Source organism: Halichoerus grypus, chromosome 7 (genome assembly GCF_964656455.1).
Source record: "Halichoerus grypus chromosome 7, mHalGry1.hap1.1, whole genome shotgun sequence".
Classification (NCBI taxonomy): domain Eukaryota; kingdom Metazoa; phylum Chordata; class Mammalia; order Carnivora; family Phocidae; genus Halichoerus; species Halichoerus grypus.
Genome location: NC_135718.1, coordinates 40,691,957 through 40,710,859, shown reverse-complemented (window position 1 = coordinate 40,710,859; position 18,903 = coordinate 40,691,957). Strand labels below are relative to the sequence as shown.

The window sequence follows — 18,903 nt, the reverse complement described above, 5'->3', positions numbered from 1 at the left end:
CCCTTATGAAGGTGGGGTGTGGAGCATTTTCTTCATTCTTAAAAAAAAATCCTAGGAAACCCTGCTTTCCCCATCTAAAAAAGTTTTTCTTAGCTCTTTCCTGCATTCATATTAGAAATTTCTTTGTTCATACCTCTGAAATATAGCCTCTTCAAGAATGTGCTAATAGAAAGAGGATGAAGTCTTACCAGGAAGCTGAGGAGGGACGGTCTGGGATGGCCCTGCAAGCTCTTCATCCTCACTGCTCCACTTTTCTCTTAGAAAGGAGCCACCGGGGGCCAATAGGCTCTCACTCTCACTAGAAAAGAAATTTATGTATTTGTTCATGGTTTCAAAGAATATATACATTCATGAAAGAATCTCTGATAATCTATATTAATTATTCAGTTGACATTCATCTCCATTTTAGTTCAGCTACGTACTTCTGTTGTCAGCCCCTGGAGTTGGCCCACTTCCAGAGATCATTCCCAAGTCCCAACGCCTGATCACAAACTCCATCTCTTCCCACATCTGCCTGGCTTGCAAACTAGCCATCTTGGATCAACTAGCCTCCTTTACCTCAGCTGTGGGGAGAAAGTACTGAGGTCACTGGGGTTTCCAATATCAACAGAAAGCCATCTGGAAAACACTGGTATGTCCCTGTTGAGTTTCCTCTACCTTCCTTCCACGGCAGCTAATTCTGAACCACCATCCTCATGTAGACCCTATCTTAATTCTCTGCCTTTGTAAAAATGTAGCCCCTTCTAGAAAATGTAAGCCAGAAAGCAAGAACACGTTCAACTTACTTTTTTAAAATGTGTACTTAGATACATCAACATTTTCAATTATTCCTTACTTTCTCCCTGATCAGAATTAATCCTTCCATATTCAACTCTGTGCCTTCTGTCTCCTAGACATTTTTCCTAAAATTATCTTTTCTTATATATATAATTAATCTCCCCTATGTACAAATTCTTCCATAACATAAGAATACTTGATTCTCCCTGATCTTAAAAATAGAAACCCTTTTCAACTTTCTATCTCTTAGCAGATTTTTCTTTCAAATACTAGCCACACTCTCTGTCTGTTCCTTTCCAGCTTCTCACTATTCCGTTTACTTGTTGCCCTTTCATCTGCACCCCTACTTAACAGAAGCCTCCTAATGTGATTTCTGGTTCTAATCTCCGATGTCTAGAGAAAACTCTCCCTAAATTCAAATTTAATTCTACCTGCCCACCAACTTCAGGAAAAACCCAGGTCCCTCACAGAAGTTTAAGTTACTGGCAATCTGGCCCCTTCCTACTTTTTCATCATCAGCCCTACTAATCTCTTTTGTGCATCTTATGCTTTAACCTTAACAAAATAAATGCCTTTTTCTTTTGCTTCCATGCGTCATTTCAAGTTTCTTATTCTTTCTCCTTCTCATCTTTTTTGGGATTACTATAAATATCTAATTGTTCCCCATTTCTTGCCAGATATCATCCACCTTGCTACCTGCCATCCTCTTCCTAGACGGGTAGACAGATATATGCATTAATACAAGAAAAATTCCATCTGTACTTCCTTTTAATTCTAACAAACTGACTAAAATATGCACTCCTTGGTTTCACGTATATCAAGTTCCTTCACACTCCGGCCCACATTATATTTTTGGCTCTACCTCTTATCTTCTCAAGCTTCCTGGCATTCCAATTCACAGGTACCCTACAGCTCTTAACACATAACATTTCTCACCATTAATAAGATATTTTCACAACTTCTTATCTTTGTTCAAACTTCTTCCCTGAGCTTGACATTTTCTCCCCTCCCTTTTCCCCTGCTAGATTTCTACTTATTTAAGATCCTAAATCCAACCTAAATATTTTTTATTCAAAGAAGCTGGTGAGAAGCTCCCCCCATGCATATTTCTGTCTTCTGTATTCACAATCCTTGGACTTTGGCTCTATAATACTTACTACATTGTATTTAAATTTGTCTTTTACATATATGTTTCCCTAATTAAACTATAAACTAAAGGGCAAGAACTGTGTAATATTTTGCATTTGTATACAGTGCTTAGTATATAATTAGCATCTAATAATTGGTCTATACTATTAGCATATAATAGGATCTCAAAATGCCTTTTGAATTACTATTTGTTCACTTAATGCACTTTTGAAAGTTGTATATGCAAGTTTTATACTATATACATTATTATGCGGTGCTATTCCAGTGACTACAGCTAATATTACTTATAAATCTCTATGGAAATATGGCTCATTAAAATGTTCTCTTCTTTGATATGATTTTGCATATAACACCTAAATTTGAACATTTTATAAGCACGAATGTTATTGTTTTTGTTTTTCTAATGGAAATTTATTTTCTCTTGGTTCTTTAAATGTTTTCATATATAGTGCCAAGAATTCACCATGCTAACAGTTCTACTGTTTCTAGCACATTATTTTCTTTCTTGGAAACCTATATAATTTCTAGTAGAATTAATTGTGTCCTGTGCTTTACCTTACCTCAAGTATACTGCCCTCTCCATAGCTCCCAACACATTTACAAAGACTCTGGAACTGTATAATTCTTGAGATGACAGAGACATTAAATTCTTTAGGAGTATCTTCTTCTTGTGTTAATACCATATTTATGAGATCATAAATACATCCAATTTCCAGCCAAATCAGGTTGTACTTACTACAAAGAGTTATCTCTTGAGAAACTAATCAAACATTTGAGGGCCGTTATTCACTGTCTCCACTGACAGGGCTATGAGCATGAATAGACAGAAAGCTCACTAAATAAGCATATTGGTTATACCTTTCTGTAGCATCTTTAAAAAGATCATCGTAATTATGGCGTTGGAAATTCTGAACAGAGTGGTTTACTTTCCCTGAGCTATCTGCATTTTCCAAAACCTACGGGAATAAGAAAGAAAAGAAAATTATGGCTATGATTTTAAGAATGTATAGTTTAAAAGAAATATGATTTCTATAGCTTCTTAAAAAGAGTAATAAAGTCTTCAATAATAGAATTAAAACCACAATCACAGTCAGTGTGATTTTCACTTCTAGAAAATCACCTGAAATGTATTGCTCCCCATTAAATATTTTACAATCTGTCAAAACAGAGTATAAAGTACTATGCACACACAAGTGAATTTTTATTGAATCAAGTTATTTTCCAAAAGTTGATAAAAATAAGCTTCATTTTCAATTAAAAAAACTTATCACTGTAGCCCAGAGAAGACTCTTAAAATGAGTACTTATCACATTTGGTTTACTGTAAATACAAAATTCTTAGCACTATCTTTATTTTAGTTCTTATATAATCTAAGCACTAAGACAGTAATTCTGTCTCTGCCATGAGATTTTGTACTGCCCCATAGACTTCAGTCCATTCTGTTGCATTCAGAGTCCTGCATAATTAAAAAAAAAAAAATTGAGTGTAGAGGGGGAAAAAAATCACATTAAAATAAAGATTCAGTAATTCTGCTTCAATTAATCCATTCATTTGACAATTCTTTTCTGAGGACCTAGTATGCACAGATACTGCCCTAAGTGCTATGGATAAAACAATGAACAAGAGAGGTGTGTGTTCTGCCCTTGCAGAGCACGTATATTCTCATGAGGAGAAAGAAAATACACAAGCAAACATACAAATTACAGCTGGTGGTGTTAATGCAGTAACAGAGTATGGTGATACATAACTGCCCTGTACCTAAAAGACAAAAGGAAAAGCTAAGCAAAGAGAAAGGGAAGCATACTGAGCAAAAGAAACAGCAGATCTGAAGTCCAGGCAGCCTTCCATGGTCTGGCCTCTGCCTAACTGACCACCCTCATCTCATACCTATTTCTCATGCAGCATCTCAAGCCGTAGCCTATACCATGTCTTTTCATCTTTTCTGAAGTGTCTTTTGACGATTCTGACTGTGTAGAACTTCTTAATCTTTCCCCTCTTGCTAATATGTTTACACGAGCACATGTGTGAGTGTTTTGTTTATTCCATGAAACTTCTTAGACCTGGAATACCTCTTGTGGGAATACATATAGCCATCATTTCAGAACACGGACCCAAACACAATCAGTTTTAGAAACAAGCATATTAATGGAAAGATGTAAACAACTACCCAGCACTCTTACCAAGCGTATTCATTTGGCTGAACAAGTCAAAACATAACTTACTAAGTTTTTAACCTAACATGAATAAGGATTACTTGAAATATAAAGTTAATTTATATTTTAGTAGTAGTTTGCTAAATATATTAAATTCTAGTGGATTAGCTAATTGCCATTTTGAGCAATATATAAAACATAAAAAGTCCTTCCTTGTGGTGAGCATACCCTAACATACAGAGCTGCTGCATCACTATGTTGGACACCAGAAACTAATGTAACATGGTAGTCTCAACTATACTCAAATGAAAAGAAGTAGAAAAATAATAATTAAAATAAAAAATAATTAAAAAGTCCTTCCCTATGCGAGTAAGAAAAATACCAACTGTCAAATATTTTTACAAAATTTTTTAACATTTGCTTTTAATATTTGGGGATTTAATTCACCTAGATTCAATTTCAGTGTAAAGTGTACCCTGCCCACTCTGCTCAACCACCAACAGCGATCTTGTATTCTACTGGACATTCACAAGATCCAGTAGGCCACACCCGGTATCAGATGAGCTTTGCAAAAGGATACAGGTGAAGAGTCACAACATGTCAGCAGGACAGCCTTAGACTTGCCCTCATCAGGAGTCCTAACAGCATTCTAGTGTAAGCTCAGGTGTGATGCAATGAGACCACATGGGTGTGTACCTAAGTCCCCCTGGCTTAGAAACCTCAAGTTACACAGGAACCAGTATCTCTTATAATAATTCATGAACCTAACCTCAGGCTCACAGCAAGGGGATTCCCACATTCACCCCATTTGTACTCTCAACAAGACATTATTGTCATGGTCATAATCCTCCCAGTCCAGGGGTCATTTTTACCATAACCAATGCGCCTGGTAACACAGCTGATAGTCCACCTTTATCAGGTTTTCAGAGAAACAGGGTCCTGGAAGGCTAACACAAGATCATTTCCTCAATGGGAAGAAGAAAAGGTTCTGTTCATCTTTACTCACAGGTAGTAATGCATTTTATTTGTCCTATTGAAATAACCAATTGTACCACACCATTAACTGAGCAGACCACTGTAGAAATCTACAATGTCACCTGTCACATAAAAAGTTCCCATACGTATATGGGTCTTTTTCTGGCATTTCTATGCAGTTTCATTGGTCTTATTTGCCACTTCCGATTGTATTACCACATTTCTTTAATTCCTATATAGCTTTATCCTAAGCCTGGACAACCTGCAGTGCCAGTGGCCCCTCCACCACATATATATTCTTGCTGCCTTTCCTAATACTGTCTTGCCCATTTTTGACTTCCTATTTTCCCAAAAGATTTTTAATCAGCTGATCAAATCTCATACACACACACACACACACACACACATTGAAAATTTTATTGAAATTAAGTTAAACTCATTTTGTAGTTTAAATTAGGGATAACTAGGACACTGGGTGGCTCAGTTGGTTGGGCATCCGACTCTTGATTTCAACCCAGGTCATGATCTCTGGGTCGTGGTATTGAGCCCCACAATAGGCTCCATGCTCAGTGGGGAGTCTGCAGGAAATTCTCTCCCTCCCTCTCCCTCTCACTCTGCCCCTCCTCCCGCTCTCTCTCTCTAAAATAAATAAATCTCTAAAAATATAAATAAATAAATTAGGGATAACTATTTTCTTCATTCATTAAGACTTATTATCCATTGATATGATATAGCTATAACAACAAAATATTTTTAAATATTCTCAAGAAAAGTAATTCATACCTTTTCTTAGATTGACTCCTACATACTTTATAGCTGGTACCATTGTAAATGTAACGGTGTAATCTATTATGGTAGATAATTTGATATTTGGTATACATGTGCTAACTACTGCATAATGAGAAAACCACACATTTTTATATACTGTAATTTTGTATTTATTCTATTATAAATATTTTAAATTTCCACTATGACCTCTTCTTTGACCCATGAGTTTTGAGTATGTCTTGAGTGTGTTTTATCTATTTGTGGTTGACTTCCAACTGAATTTCTCATGTCAGAGGCCACAGTCAGTACTATAAAGATTATTTGAAATTGGTTGAGATATATTTTAATTTGGTACATGGTAAATTTTTATAAATGGTCCATGTATGCTTGAAAAGAATGTATGTTCTCTAACTTTTGGATGCAAGTTCTATAGATATGTTTGTTCTATCTATCTGGATAATTTTTTTATAATTCTATACTCTTAACTATTGTCTATTCTTTTAATAAAAGATATCTTTTTAAATGGTCCACTATCATAGTGAATTTATCAATTCCTTCTTATAATTCTGTCCAATACTGATTTACATATTCTGGTGCTTATAAATTTAGAATTTTATATCTTCCTTGTGAACTAAACCTTTTAGTATTATATAGTGACCTCTAAAGCATAATACTTTATACTTTTAAGTCTTTTTGTCTGATATTACTATAGCTACATTAGTTCTCTTTTGTTAGTGTTGCTCTGTGTATTTTAATTCTTTTACTTTAAAACATCAAGGGAGGGCGCCTGGGTGGCTCAGTCATTAAGCGTCCGCCATCGGCTCAGGTCATGATCCCAGGGTCCTGGGGGCTCCCTGCTCCGTGGGAAGCCTGCTTCTCCCTCCTCCACTCCCCCTGCTTGTGTTCCCTCTCTTGCTGTCTCTCTCTCTCTCTGTCAAATAAATAAATAAAATCTTTAAAAAAAATAAAAAATAAAACATCAAGGGAAGGGACACCTGGGTGGCTCAGTTGATTAAGCGTCTGCCTTTGGCTCAGGTCCCAAGGTCCTGGAATCAAGTCCCACATCGGGCTCCTTGCTTAGCCGAGAGCCTGCTTCTCCCTCTGCCTGCCACTCCCTCTGCTTGTGCTCACTCTCTCTCTCTTTCTCTCTCTCTGACAAATAAATAAGTAAAATCTTAAAAAAAAAAATTAAATCTTAAAAAAAAAAATCAAGGGTGTCCCCCAAAGATTCCTTCTCATTAAACTACACAGATGACCAACAAATTGAATGAGTTCTACAGAGTTTGCCTAGTCCTGAAAACTAGTTTGTCAACACTAATTGGTAAAACAAATCCTTAAACACTAATTTCGGGAGAATTAAAAAGGAATGTGAAGATTATGAATAAAATGGGATGGAGGAAAAGAAAGAGAATAGTACTATTGCACCAATACAATCCCTCTCATCTCCAACAAGACATGTTTAAAAAGCCATTTTCTTATAACTCAGTTACTAAGAAAAAGTGACATCACCTGGGCGAGAATTCCTACCATAATTTAAACCTGAGACATATTTCAAGTCACACTTCAAAATCAACTTGATTACATTTATCCAAGAAGCAAACTGCTTTAGATGGCTGCAATTCAAATTAAAGCCTCACTTAGGACTCTAATATGTCTTTGATTGAGTGAAATGTGATTTGGCTAACAACGTTAAGAAGGTGCAAGGAGAAATATACCAAATTACCAAGATGTCAGGTCTTTTTGGAGACTGCTCACTGAATCAAATTAATGTCAAATTAAAGAAAGGGCCAAATAACTTTTTCTGAGGAACTTAAGTTAGCTTTTCTGCACTGCATATATATGCCAAGGACATATGAGGACAAAGTAGTAAATACTAGGAGTAATACTAGGAGCAGTAATACTAGGAGATAGGAGCCTGGTTTCTAGTCTTTGCTGTGACTGAAGAGCTGTATGATCACAGACAAATCATTTCAGCTCTCTGGGACTTAGTTTCTTCACCTCTAAAATGAGTGTTGGAATAAAAATGTGTTGACCTAGCTTCCAAATCTAATCATCTATAAGTCTGAGTCTAGATAGTTCCTAGGGATAGCATCATAACTGAAAGTGCATCAAGTGGTTATAACATCAAATTAATTCATGAAATGTTAAGAAAAGCAAATCCTGGTAAAATCAGCTGGTTTTCCCAACATGCTACTCTAAAAACCATCCAGAAATGTTCTCTAAGATACTCTTTTCTAAAATGAAATTTTAAAGCATATCAAAATTCATCCTAGATAGGTCAAGCCATAAAATATAGGGGAAAACAAACAAACAATAAAATGTACTTAGTTCTAGAAGGGAGTCAAGTATGGACATTCTATGAAAGTGCTCACTTTGAAATTATCTCTCCTTCAAGTACAAAATCATTCTGATCAGAGAAAAGTATCAACAGTGGGGCTGAGAGCCCAGCAGTACATTCAGATTTAGAGACTGCCAGCCAGAGATATGATGGTAGGTGGGCTCGATGCAGCACAGATTCCTATATGAGAGGTCCCTTCAAAGCAGCAGCATGACTGTCAGTCCTGGGTGGAGAGGGCAGCCAAACTGGAAAACGGGAGAAGCAGTATCTGTTCTTGGTACTTACTCTGATCTCTAGTAATGCTGGAACCTACAGAATAGAATGTGAGTCTGAAAACAGCAACATGATGGCAGTCCCAAAGCTCCAGTAGATAAGAGAAAAAAACGCAAGCCACCCACATGATGAAAATGCATTGCTCTTTTTGTGCTCTAATCCTGGCAGTTATCTCCACAAGGAAGGAGACACATGTCAAGGTGAGAGTGTTTGCCCCAGATTTTCCCAACCCTCTACCTTTCCATAGTTTAGAGACACTGTACCATGCTGTCTCTATCATTTAAAAATTCCATCAATCAATATATCTAAAGGTGCTTCAAATTTTATATGAAATTCATTTTGTATCTCTATTAGTAGCACAAAATGAAATTGATGCCAAAATAAGTAAAATTTCCAGAATAGTATCAAGAGGTTTTCTTTAGAGTTGCAAAGAGTTCCACTCTTTCAAATTGCTATTTTGGTTGTCTTCAACATCAGAGGGACAGAGAACTGAGAATTAGTGTGCTAAGGAGAACAAAATAGACCCCCCCTATGCCTTAGAGAGCTTACTCTGTGATTCCACAGTAGCCACAATCATTTAGCAGAGATCCCTCTTCTAGTTTTACCTCATGAGTCACTGATTTAGGTGTCTTTTCCTCACTTGATGAAGTCAAAGTCTCCCTGGAAATCATGTCTTCTGAATCACAGTCATGTACCTTCTTATTTTTTCCTGAAAAAGAGAAGGGAAGAATTGATCAAATGCAAAGGGTTACACAGAGAAAGGTTGTGCCTTAATGAGAAAACCCAAGCTACACAAGGGGAATGTTCGCCTACTTTTCCTATTGTACAGTCATCTCATCTTTATCTCCTATATTAATCACTTTTCTCCCTGCTTTAAAAAAATAACATAGCAAACATGATCCTTCTTCTAGGATCATCCTCAGAAAGTTAATTTTTGAGCGGTCCCTTTGTTCCTACTTCTGTATTACTCTTCAGGTAAATCCTAAATATACACAACTTCCAGAACCTATGCACTGGGTATCACATAAGATAATTCTTCTGTTTTTCAGGGTCTACTTCTTAGATAAAGAACAGTGTGCTACATAAATCTCACTTTAACTTCCTGAATTATTAATAATAAATAAATTAGCAATATGTTAATGTATATAGAAAGTCATTTCAGGCTTTATTGAGGAATAAAATATGAATCCTCCCTAGGAAAGTCATTGCTGGTTTTATTATAGGATCATTGCTAACCTGTTATTTTCACTGCACAGAATATTTCATATAGAAGCCAAAGGAGATATTTTTCTCTGATTTTGGAACAAGCATTCAGAGTACTGTTCCCTATATCGTGGTAGCCCTAACTATTATGGTTTAGAAATTTTGTGACATGGCATATTATAAAATCAACAAAACAAATATAGTAAAAAAAATATATAGTAAACGTATACTTTGGAAACGAAAAAGGTCATTCATTAATGTGTTAAAAAGGACAAAAAGAAATTGTGAACTATTATAACACGAGTTAATTTTATATGTATACATTATGAAATATCAATGAAAAAACAACATATCAAAACTAACATGAAAGTTAACTAAAGCAGTATTTAAAGTGGAAATGTATAGTTTTAAATACATTTATAACAGAAGCAGAAAAAAAGGACAAAAATGAGTTTTATATTTAATCATAAAGGCCAAGTAAAACTGAGGAAACCCCCAAAAAAGTAGAAAGTAAGACATCATAAAGAAATACAGCAAACAGAAAACAATTTAAAACAACAAATCAACAAAATCAAATATTACTTCTTTGAAAAAGGACTTAAAAATATGCAAATGTCTTTCACTACTCAATTTAATTAACATTAAGAAGGAAAAAGGGCACGGCCACGGACCCAACTATCATTTTTAGAAGTAAGTACCTTTAGACAAATTTGATGAAATGGAAACTTTTACAGAGAATTATAAATCATCAAAATCTACCCAAGAATATGTAGAAAGCATAAATAGTATAATAAGCATTTAAAAAGTTAAACCAATAATTAAAAATCTCATCCCCAGGAGGTAACAGACATCTGGGCCCAAAGAGGCTTCCAGATGAGATTTTATCAAACTTTCAATGAACAAAATCTCTTTCTTATACAAACTATTTTAGAGAATTTTTTAAAATGTAAAATTGTGTAATTTATACTAAAAGGTAGTAAAATCCTTACATGAAAACAAAACATGTAAAATACAAGAAAAATTATAAGCCAAACTTAAAAATGGACATCAATGCAAAAATCCTAAGTACAATATTACTAAATGGTGCAATGGAAGAAATGTGTAGACTAAGATTTATCACAAGACTTCAAATTATGGTCGGTATCATAAAAATCTATCAGTGTAAATTGGTATATAACAAATGTCAATTAAAGGACAGAAATCATATTATCATCTGAACATATAAAGAAAAATCATTTTAAAAATTCAATAGCCTTTCAAGGTAGAAATAGAAAGGAACTTCTTTAACTTATAGAAAAGGTTATCTATTCAAAATATTGAGCCAACATTAAGCTTAATGCTAAAACTTTAGACATATTCTCATTGTTTAAGAAAAACATAGAAATGCCTGTTACCACTACCCTTATTTAACATTGTATAATGTATAATGTATTTGTATTATTGCCCAAGCAATAAAACAAAAGAAGAAGAAAAAAAACCTTAAGAATTGGAAACAAAGCAAGTAAATGGTATTTGCAAATACACAGAAAATTAAAGAGACTCTATAGTCAAATTACTAGAAATCATAAAAAAGTCTGACAGGATAGCTGATACAATAAATTAGAAACATTCCATAAACCAACAATAACCAACTAGACACTGAAACAAAAGAAAATGTATCATTCACAATAGAAATAAAAATATAAGGTAACTAGAAATAAACCAAAAATATATAGTAAAAATCGCAAAATCTTACTGAAGTTTACAAAAAGTAGAAGAACCCATATTCATATAGGAGAAAACTCAGTATCATAATAATGGTAAGTAGCCTCTAAATTAATCCACGGATTCAATGCAAATCCAATCAGAATTTAAGCAGGATGTGTGTGTGCGTGCATGTGTGTATGTGTGTGTGTGTGTGTGTGTGTAGACAAACTAGAGAATATAAGTCCAAGAACAGCAAAGACAACTTGGACAAGGAAAACAGATTGGGGCATTTGTCCTATCAGGTATCAATACTGATTATAAGTTAGAGTAATCAACAGTGTGAATTGGTATAAGAGTAGAAAAATAGAGGACGAAAAGAGAACAGGGATTCAAAAACATGCTCAAGTACATAAAAGCATTTACTATTAGATAGTGGTGGCATTGCAGATGAGTAGGGAAAACACTAAAATAAATGGGGTTGGGACAACTGGCTTTCCTACCAGAAAAAAAAAAAAATTATATCCCTATCTCAGAGCCTGATAAGATCAAAGATCAAAGTATACAAAATAAATAAATAAAAGAGGCTATTTTTATTCTCTCAGGGTAGGAATAAATTTTCTAATTACAAAAGCACAACTTATAGGAGAAAATATTGATAAACTTGAATATTAATTAAAAGATACTGTCAATAGGGGCGCCTGGCTGGGTCAGTTGGAAGAGCATGTGACCCTTTATTTCAGGGTTGTACGTTTGAGCCCCAGGTTGGTTGTAGAGATTACTTAGAAACAAAATCTTAAAAAAATAAAAAATGGAAAAAAGAAGATACTCTCAATAGAGTTTTTCTTTTTTTTTTAAAAAGCATTCACCAGGAAGAAGTGATATGTATCTAGGATACATATCGCATTCCTGAAATTCAGTAAGACGAGCCAATGGGGGGAAAAATGAGTCAAGTATATTAAACTAGCTGATACTCTTAGTTGGAAGTAACAACATCCAACTACTGCTGATTTGAGAATAAATAAAATTTATTGTATGTCCTCTGGGCAGTTCCTCTAACCACCAAAAAAGCCGAGCAAAAAAACATGGTCTCCTGAATGCTGAGGGTGCACATCTAACACTCACTCCTGTTACTGAGTGCTAAAACTATACCATGTCTTCCCATAATCCTTGACATTAAATGTTACTGCCACTATTGATTCACACCAAGATTCAAAGAACCAGGAATTCTGTACTTAAAAAGGAGCTTCATATGCTAGGGAGGCAAATTAAAAGAAAAAAATATATCTGTAAGAATTATAAACAAGCAACTCATAGAAGAAGAAAACTTACAGGCCAATAAATGTATTTAAAAAAAATCCAGTGTCACCTAATAAACAAATGAAAATTAAAGTAATCTACCACTGACTTTCACTTCTGCCTATGAGAAATTTATCACTTAATCACAACCAGAAAATAGGACAAAATACATTGAAACCACAATTTTCAGACATTGTGCAATAGATTATGATCTCAGAGAGAGGGGAAACAAACGAGGTGAGTCTTATGATTGCCCCACATTAAGTCCTCAAGGAGTTTCCAGGCCACAGCTCAGGGAGAGAAGAAAGAGTCCAGTGATCTCATTGAGTTGCAGAGAAAGAGATCAAAGCTCAGAGAGACCATGGCAAGTAGAATTTGCAGGGCAGAATATCAAGAGAGGAGATAGTTGTACAGAACAAGAGAAGTCTGAACATATGCAAAGAAATCCTCTCTTATCCTTTACAGAATATGGGTCTTCTTATATGTAGGACAATCCCTGATATCAAGGAAAATCAGTGGAAAGCAGCAGAGTTTAGTAAGGGTGAGGAACAGTTTGTGTTCTTACAAGCCAGAATGAGATCTCGCAATACATTAGGCTCCAGGGAGAGTTCACAGAACAGACACTTCTTAGCAAAACTAAATTATCCCCAGAATAAAGGCTACCCTGCACCACCTTTAAGAAGCTTAATAGCAAGCTTCAAAAAGAATCAAGTTTAATTTGAACTTCAAGTAATATAACTGCAAGGCAGAAAATACCAAACACTTTCTTAAAGGAATAAAAAAAAACCCAGCACCCAAAAATCATATAATTTGCAGCATCCAGCATCCAGTAAACAATTAACAAGGATGCAGAGAAATAGGAAAATATATCCTATGACCAGAAAAGTCAGTCAATAGAAATATACTTAGAAATAATAGCTGATGAAAGTTATAAACAAGAACCTTGAACAAGCTGTTACAAATTTTATGAAGGTGCTCAAGGAAATAAAATAATACATTATATGTTTAAGAAAAAGAACAAGAAGATAGTAGGAAGGGAAAAATGAAGGGGGGGAAATCGGAGGGGGAGACGAACCATGAGAGACTATGGACTCTGAGAAACAAACTGAGGGTTCTATAGGGGAGGGGGGAGGGGCAGGGGTTAGCCTGCTGATGGGTATTAAAGAGGGCACGTATTGAATGGAGCACTGGGTGTTATGCAAACAATAAATCATGGAACACTACATCAAAAACTAATGATGTAATGTATGGTGATTAACATAACATAATAAAATAAAATTTAAAAAAAGAAAACATAGAAGAGAAATAAAAAATGTAAAAATGAAACCCAAATGGAATTTCTAGAGATGAAATACATAATATATGAACTGGATAGAACTAACAGCAGACGAGAGAGTAGAGAAGAAAAGACCAGTGTATGTCAACATACAGCAATAGAAATGATCCAAAATGAAGGAGAGTGGGGGAAAAAGGACTGAACAGAAATTCAGCAAACTTTAAAAGAAAAAAGAGGGAAAGAGATACCATGCTAACACTAGTCAAGAAAAAGTTAGAATGGCTAGATTAGCATTAGATGAAGTAGACTTCAGACTAAAGAGCATTACCAGTGATAAAGATGACATTACATAATGGTAGATGTTAATTTATTAGAAAAATAGCAATTCAAAATCTGTATTCAACTCATAGCAAAAACCCAGATTAATATGAAATAAAAACTAACAGAACTGAAAGGAGAAAGACACATATCCACAAAACTCTCTTTCAGCAACTGACATGAAAGAAAAAAAACAGGGGCACCTGAGTGGCTCAGTCAATTAAGCAGCTGCCTTCGGCTCAGGTCATGATCTCAGGGTCCTGGGATCGAGTCCCACATCAGGCTCCCTGCTCAGCAAAGAGCCTGCTTCTCCCTCTCTCTCTGCCTGCCTCTCTGCCTACTTGTGCTCTCTATCTCTCTGTCAAATAAATAAAATCTTTAAAAAAAGAAAAGAAAAGAAAAAAATCATAAAGACAAAGATTTGAAACACACTATAATTCATACTGTCCTAACTTAAAAGTACAAAACACTTCACCTAAAAACAACAGAATACACATTGAAGTATGCATGGAACATTTTCAAAGATTATACACTGGGCCATAAAACAATTCTCAAAAAATTAACAAGCTATGAAATCATATAGAGTTTATCACATAAATTATAAAGATCAGATCACAATGTAATTAAATTAGAAATTAATAATAATAAGGTATATGGGAAATCTCCAAATATCTGGAAACTCAACAACAAATTTTTTTAACCTGTGAGTCAAAAAATAAATCACAAGAGAATCTAGAAAATATCTTAAACTTCATGAGGGTAAATAAAAACAGCACATTGAAATTTTAAGGATGAAGCAAAGTAATGTTTTATAGAAATGTAGAGCATTGGATACTTGTATGAGGAAAGTAGAAAGGCCTAAAATCCAATTATCTAAACTTCTACCTTAAGAAATTAGAAAAGAAGAGCAAATTAAATTCAAAGAAGTAGAAGAATGGAAATGGTGGTAAAAACAGAAATCATTGAAGGAGAAAAACAATAAAATGCAACCAACATTGGGTTCATTGAAAAGATCAATAAAATTGGTGAATTTTCAGATGCATCAAAAAATAAAAGAGAGAAGAGGGGCGCCTGGGTGGCTCAGTCAGTTAAGCGGCTGCCTTCGGCTCAGGTCATGATCCCAGGGTCCTGGGATCGAGCCCCGCGTCAGGCTCCCTGCTCAGTGGAGAGTCTGCTTCTCCCTCTCTCTCTGCCTACTTGTGCTCTCTCTCTATCTCTCTGTCAAATAAATAAATAAAATCTTTAAAAAAATAAATAAATAAAAGAGAGAAGAAACAAACTAACAACCTCAGAAATGGAAGGGAGGACCTCACCATATTTTCTATAAAAATGTAAAGTGTGTTAAAAGAATAATAAGGATAACTTTATGTCAGTAAGTTTGACAACTTAGATGAAATGAACAAATAATTTGAAAGACTGAAATTGAAAATCTACCATAGCTCATCCAGGAAGAACTAGATAATATGAATAGCTCTATATCTCTTAAAGAATTTGAATTCAACATGGTTGGAACTGGAGGGGATTATGTCAAGTGAAGTAAGTCAAGCAGAGAAAGACAATTATCATATGGTTTCACTCATATGTGGAACATAAGCAATAGCACGGAGGACCATAGGGGAAGGGAAGGAAATCCAAAGGGGGAGAAATCAGAGAGGGAGATGAACCATGAGAGACTATGGACCCCGAGAAACAATCTGGGGGTTTGAGAGGGGAGGACAATGGGGGGAGGGGGTAACAGGGTGATGGGTATTGAGGAGGGCACGTGCTGTGATGAGCACTGGGTGTTATATTTAACTAATGAATCATTGAACACTACATCAAAAACTAATTATGTACTATACAGTGGCTAACTGAACATAAAAAAAATGTGGCTACTAGATTTTTTTTTAAATGCCATTGGAATCTTACAGAGATTACATTGAATCTATAGATGGCTTTTGGTAGTATTGAAATTTTAACAATATTAACTCTTCTAATCATTAAACACAAGATACAAAAAAAAAAAGAAATTGAATTCATAATTTAAAATCCTCCCCCAAACAAACATCAGATCTGAATAGCTTCACGGGCAAATTCTATAAAACATTTAAGGAAAAACACCAGTTCTACACCAACTTGCCATAAAACTGAAGAGAAGGAGACATTTGCCACCTAACCAAAGATGCAAAGGATCTGTACTCAGAAAACTATAAAATACTCATGAAAGAAATTGAGGAAGACACAAAGAAATGGAAAGACGTTCCATGCTCATGGATTGGAAGAACAAATATTGTGACGATGTCAATGCTACCTAGAGCAATCTACACATTCAATGCAATCCCCATCAAAATACCATCCACTTTCTTCAAAGAAATGGAACAAATAATCCTAAAATTCGTATGGAACCAGAAAAGACCCCGCATAGCCAGAGGAATGTTGAAAAAGAAAAGCAAAGCTGGCGGCATCACAATTCCGGACTTCCAGCTCTATTACAAAGCTGTCATCATCAAGACAGTATGGTACTGGCACAAAAGCAGACACATAGATCAATGGAACAGAATAGAGAGCCCAGAAATGGACCCTCAACTCTATGGTCAACCAGTCTTCGACAAAGAAGGAAAGAATGTCCAATGGAAAAAAGACAGTCTCTTCAACTAATGGTGTTGGGAAAATTGGACAGCCACATGCAGAAGAATCAAACCGGACCATTTCCTTACACCACACACAAAAATAAACTCAAAATGGTTAAAAGACCTCAATGTGAGACAGGAGTCCATCAAAATCCTAAAGGAGAACACAGGCAGCAACCTCTTCGACCTCAGCTGCAGCAACGTCTTCCTAGAAACATTGCCAAAGGCAAAGGAAGCAAGGGCAAAAATGAACTATTGGGACTTCATCAAGATAAAAAGCTTTTGCACAGCAAAGGAAACAGTCAACAAAACCAAAAGACAACTGACAGAATGGGAGAAGATATTTGCAAATGACATATCAAATAAAGGATTAGTATCCAAAATCTATAAAGAACTTCTTAAGCTCAACACCCAAAGAACAAATGATCCAATCAAGAAATGGGCAGAAGACATGAACAGACATTTTTTCAAAGAAGACATCCAAATGGCCAACAGACACATGAAAAAGTGTTCAACATCGCTCGGCATCAGGGAAATCCAAATCAAAACCTCACTGAATTATCACCTCACACCAGTCAGAATGACTAAAATTAACAAGTCTGGAAAGTACAGATGTTGGCAGGGATGCGGAGAAAGGGGAACCCTCCTACACTGTTGGTGGGAATGCAAGCTGGTGCAACCACTCTGGAAAACAGTATGGAGGTTCTTCAAAAAGTTGAAAATAGAGCTACCATACGATCCAGCAATTGCACTACGGGGTATTTACCCCAAAGATACAAATGTAGGGATCCGAAGGGGTACGTGCACCCCGATGTTTATAGCAGCAATGTCCACAATAGCCAAACTGGAAAGAGCCAAGATGTCCATCGACAGATGAATGGATAAAGAAGAAGTGGTATATATATATACAATGGAATATTATGCAGCCATCAAAAGGAATGAAATCTTGCCATTTGCAATGATGTGGATAGAACTGGAGGGTGTTATGCTGAGCGAAATAAGTCAATCAGAGAAAGACATGTATCATATGACCTCACTGATATGAGGAATTCTTAATCTCAGGAAACAAACTGAGGGTTGCTAGAGTGGTGGGGGGTGGGAGGGATGGGGTGGCTGGGTGATAGATATTGGGAAGGGTATGTGCTATGGTGAGTGCTGTGAATTGTGCAAGACTGTTGAATCACAGATCTGTACCTCTGAAACAAATAATACAATATATGTTAAAAAAAAAAAAAAGAAGAAGAAGATAGCAGGAGGGGAAGAATGAAGGGGGGAAATCAGAGGGGGAGACAAACCATGAGAGATGGTGGACTCTGAAAAACAAACTGAGGGTTCTAGAGGGGAGGGGAATGGGAGGATGGTTTAGCCTGGTGATGGGTATTAAAGAGGGCACGCTCTGCGTGGAGTACTGGGTGTTATACACAAACAATGAATCATGGAACACTACATCAAAAACTAATGATGTAATGTATGGTGATTAACATAACAATAAAAATTTTTTTAAAAACCTTAATAAGCTCTTTAAAGGTCTTATCTCCAAATACAATCACACTGGGGATAAGGGCTTCAACATGTGAACTTCAGAACATAGTGCAGTTCCTAACAACTATCTTGATACCAATATCAAAGATATTAGAAGAAAATTATAGATCAACATCCTCTCATACAGATGCAAAAGTCCTTAACAAAATTTGCCAGATCAAATCCAGAAATACATAAAAAGGGTAGTATACTGTGACCACATGGAGTTCATCCAAAAATGTAAAGTAGGTTAACACTTGCAGAGTAATCAGTATAAGTCACTGTATGAATATACTCACAATGAAAAAAGACAAATAAGAATTTCAATAGATGCAGAAAAAAAATTTAACAAAGTTCAATTACTGAAAAACCCTCAGCAGACTATGAATCGAAGGGAAACTTCTCAACCTGATAAAGAATATCTACAAAAAAACCTATGGCTAACAACATTCTTAAGAGTGAAAGACTGAACTCTGTCCCTCTAAAATCTGGAACAAGTCAAAGATGTCTGCTCTTAACACATCCTTTCAACAATGTATTAGAAGTATTAGCCAGTGCTGT

The 18,903-nt window shown here is 35.5% G+C and overlaps 1 protein-coding gene across 1 annotated transcript in view; it reads right to left on the bottom strand.

The window, feature by feature from the left end:
• The window catches only part of PTPN20 (protein tyrosine phosphatase non-receptor type 20), a 114,686-nt gene that overhangs the window by 61,833 nt on the left and 33,950 nt on the right, over window positions 1-18,903 (bottom strand). The window contains exons 2-4 of the mRNA XM_078076854.1: window positions 9,039-9,142; window positions 2,785-2,882; window positions 189-298 (exon numbers count right to left, since the gene is read on the bottom strand). Coding sequence (XP_077932980.1) covers window positions 189-298; window positions 2,785-2,882; window positions 9,039-9,142 — 312 coding nt within the window. The remainder of the gene's footprint in view (window positions 1-188; window positions 299-2,784; window positions 2,883-9,038; window positions 9,143-18,903) is intronic.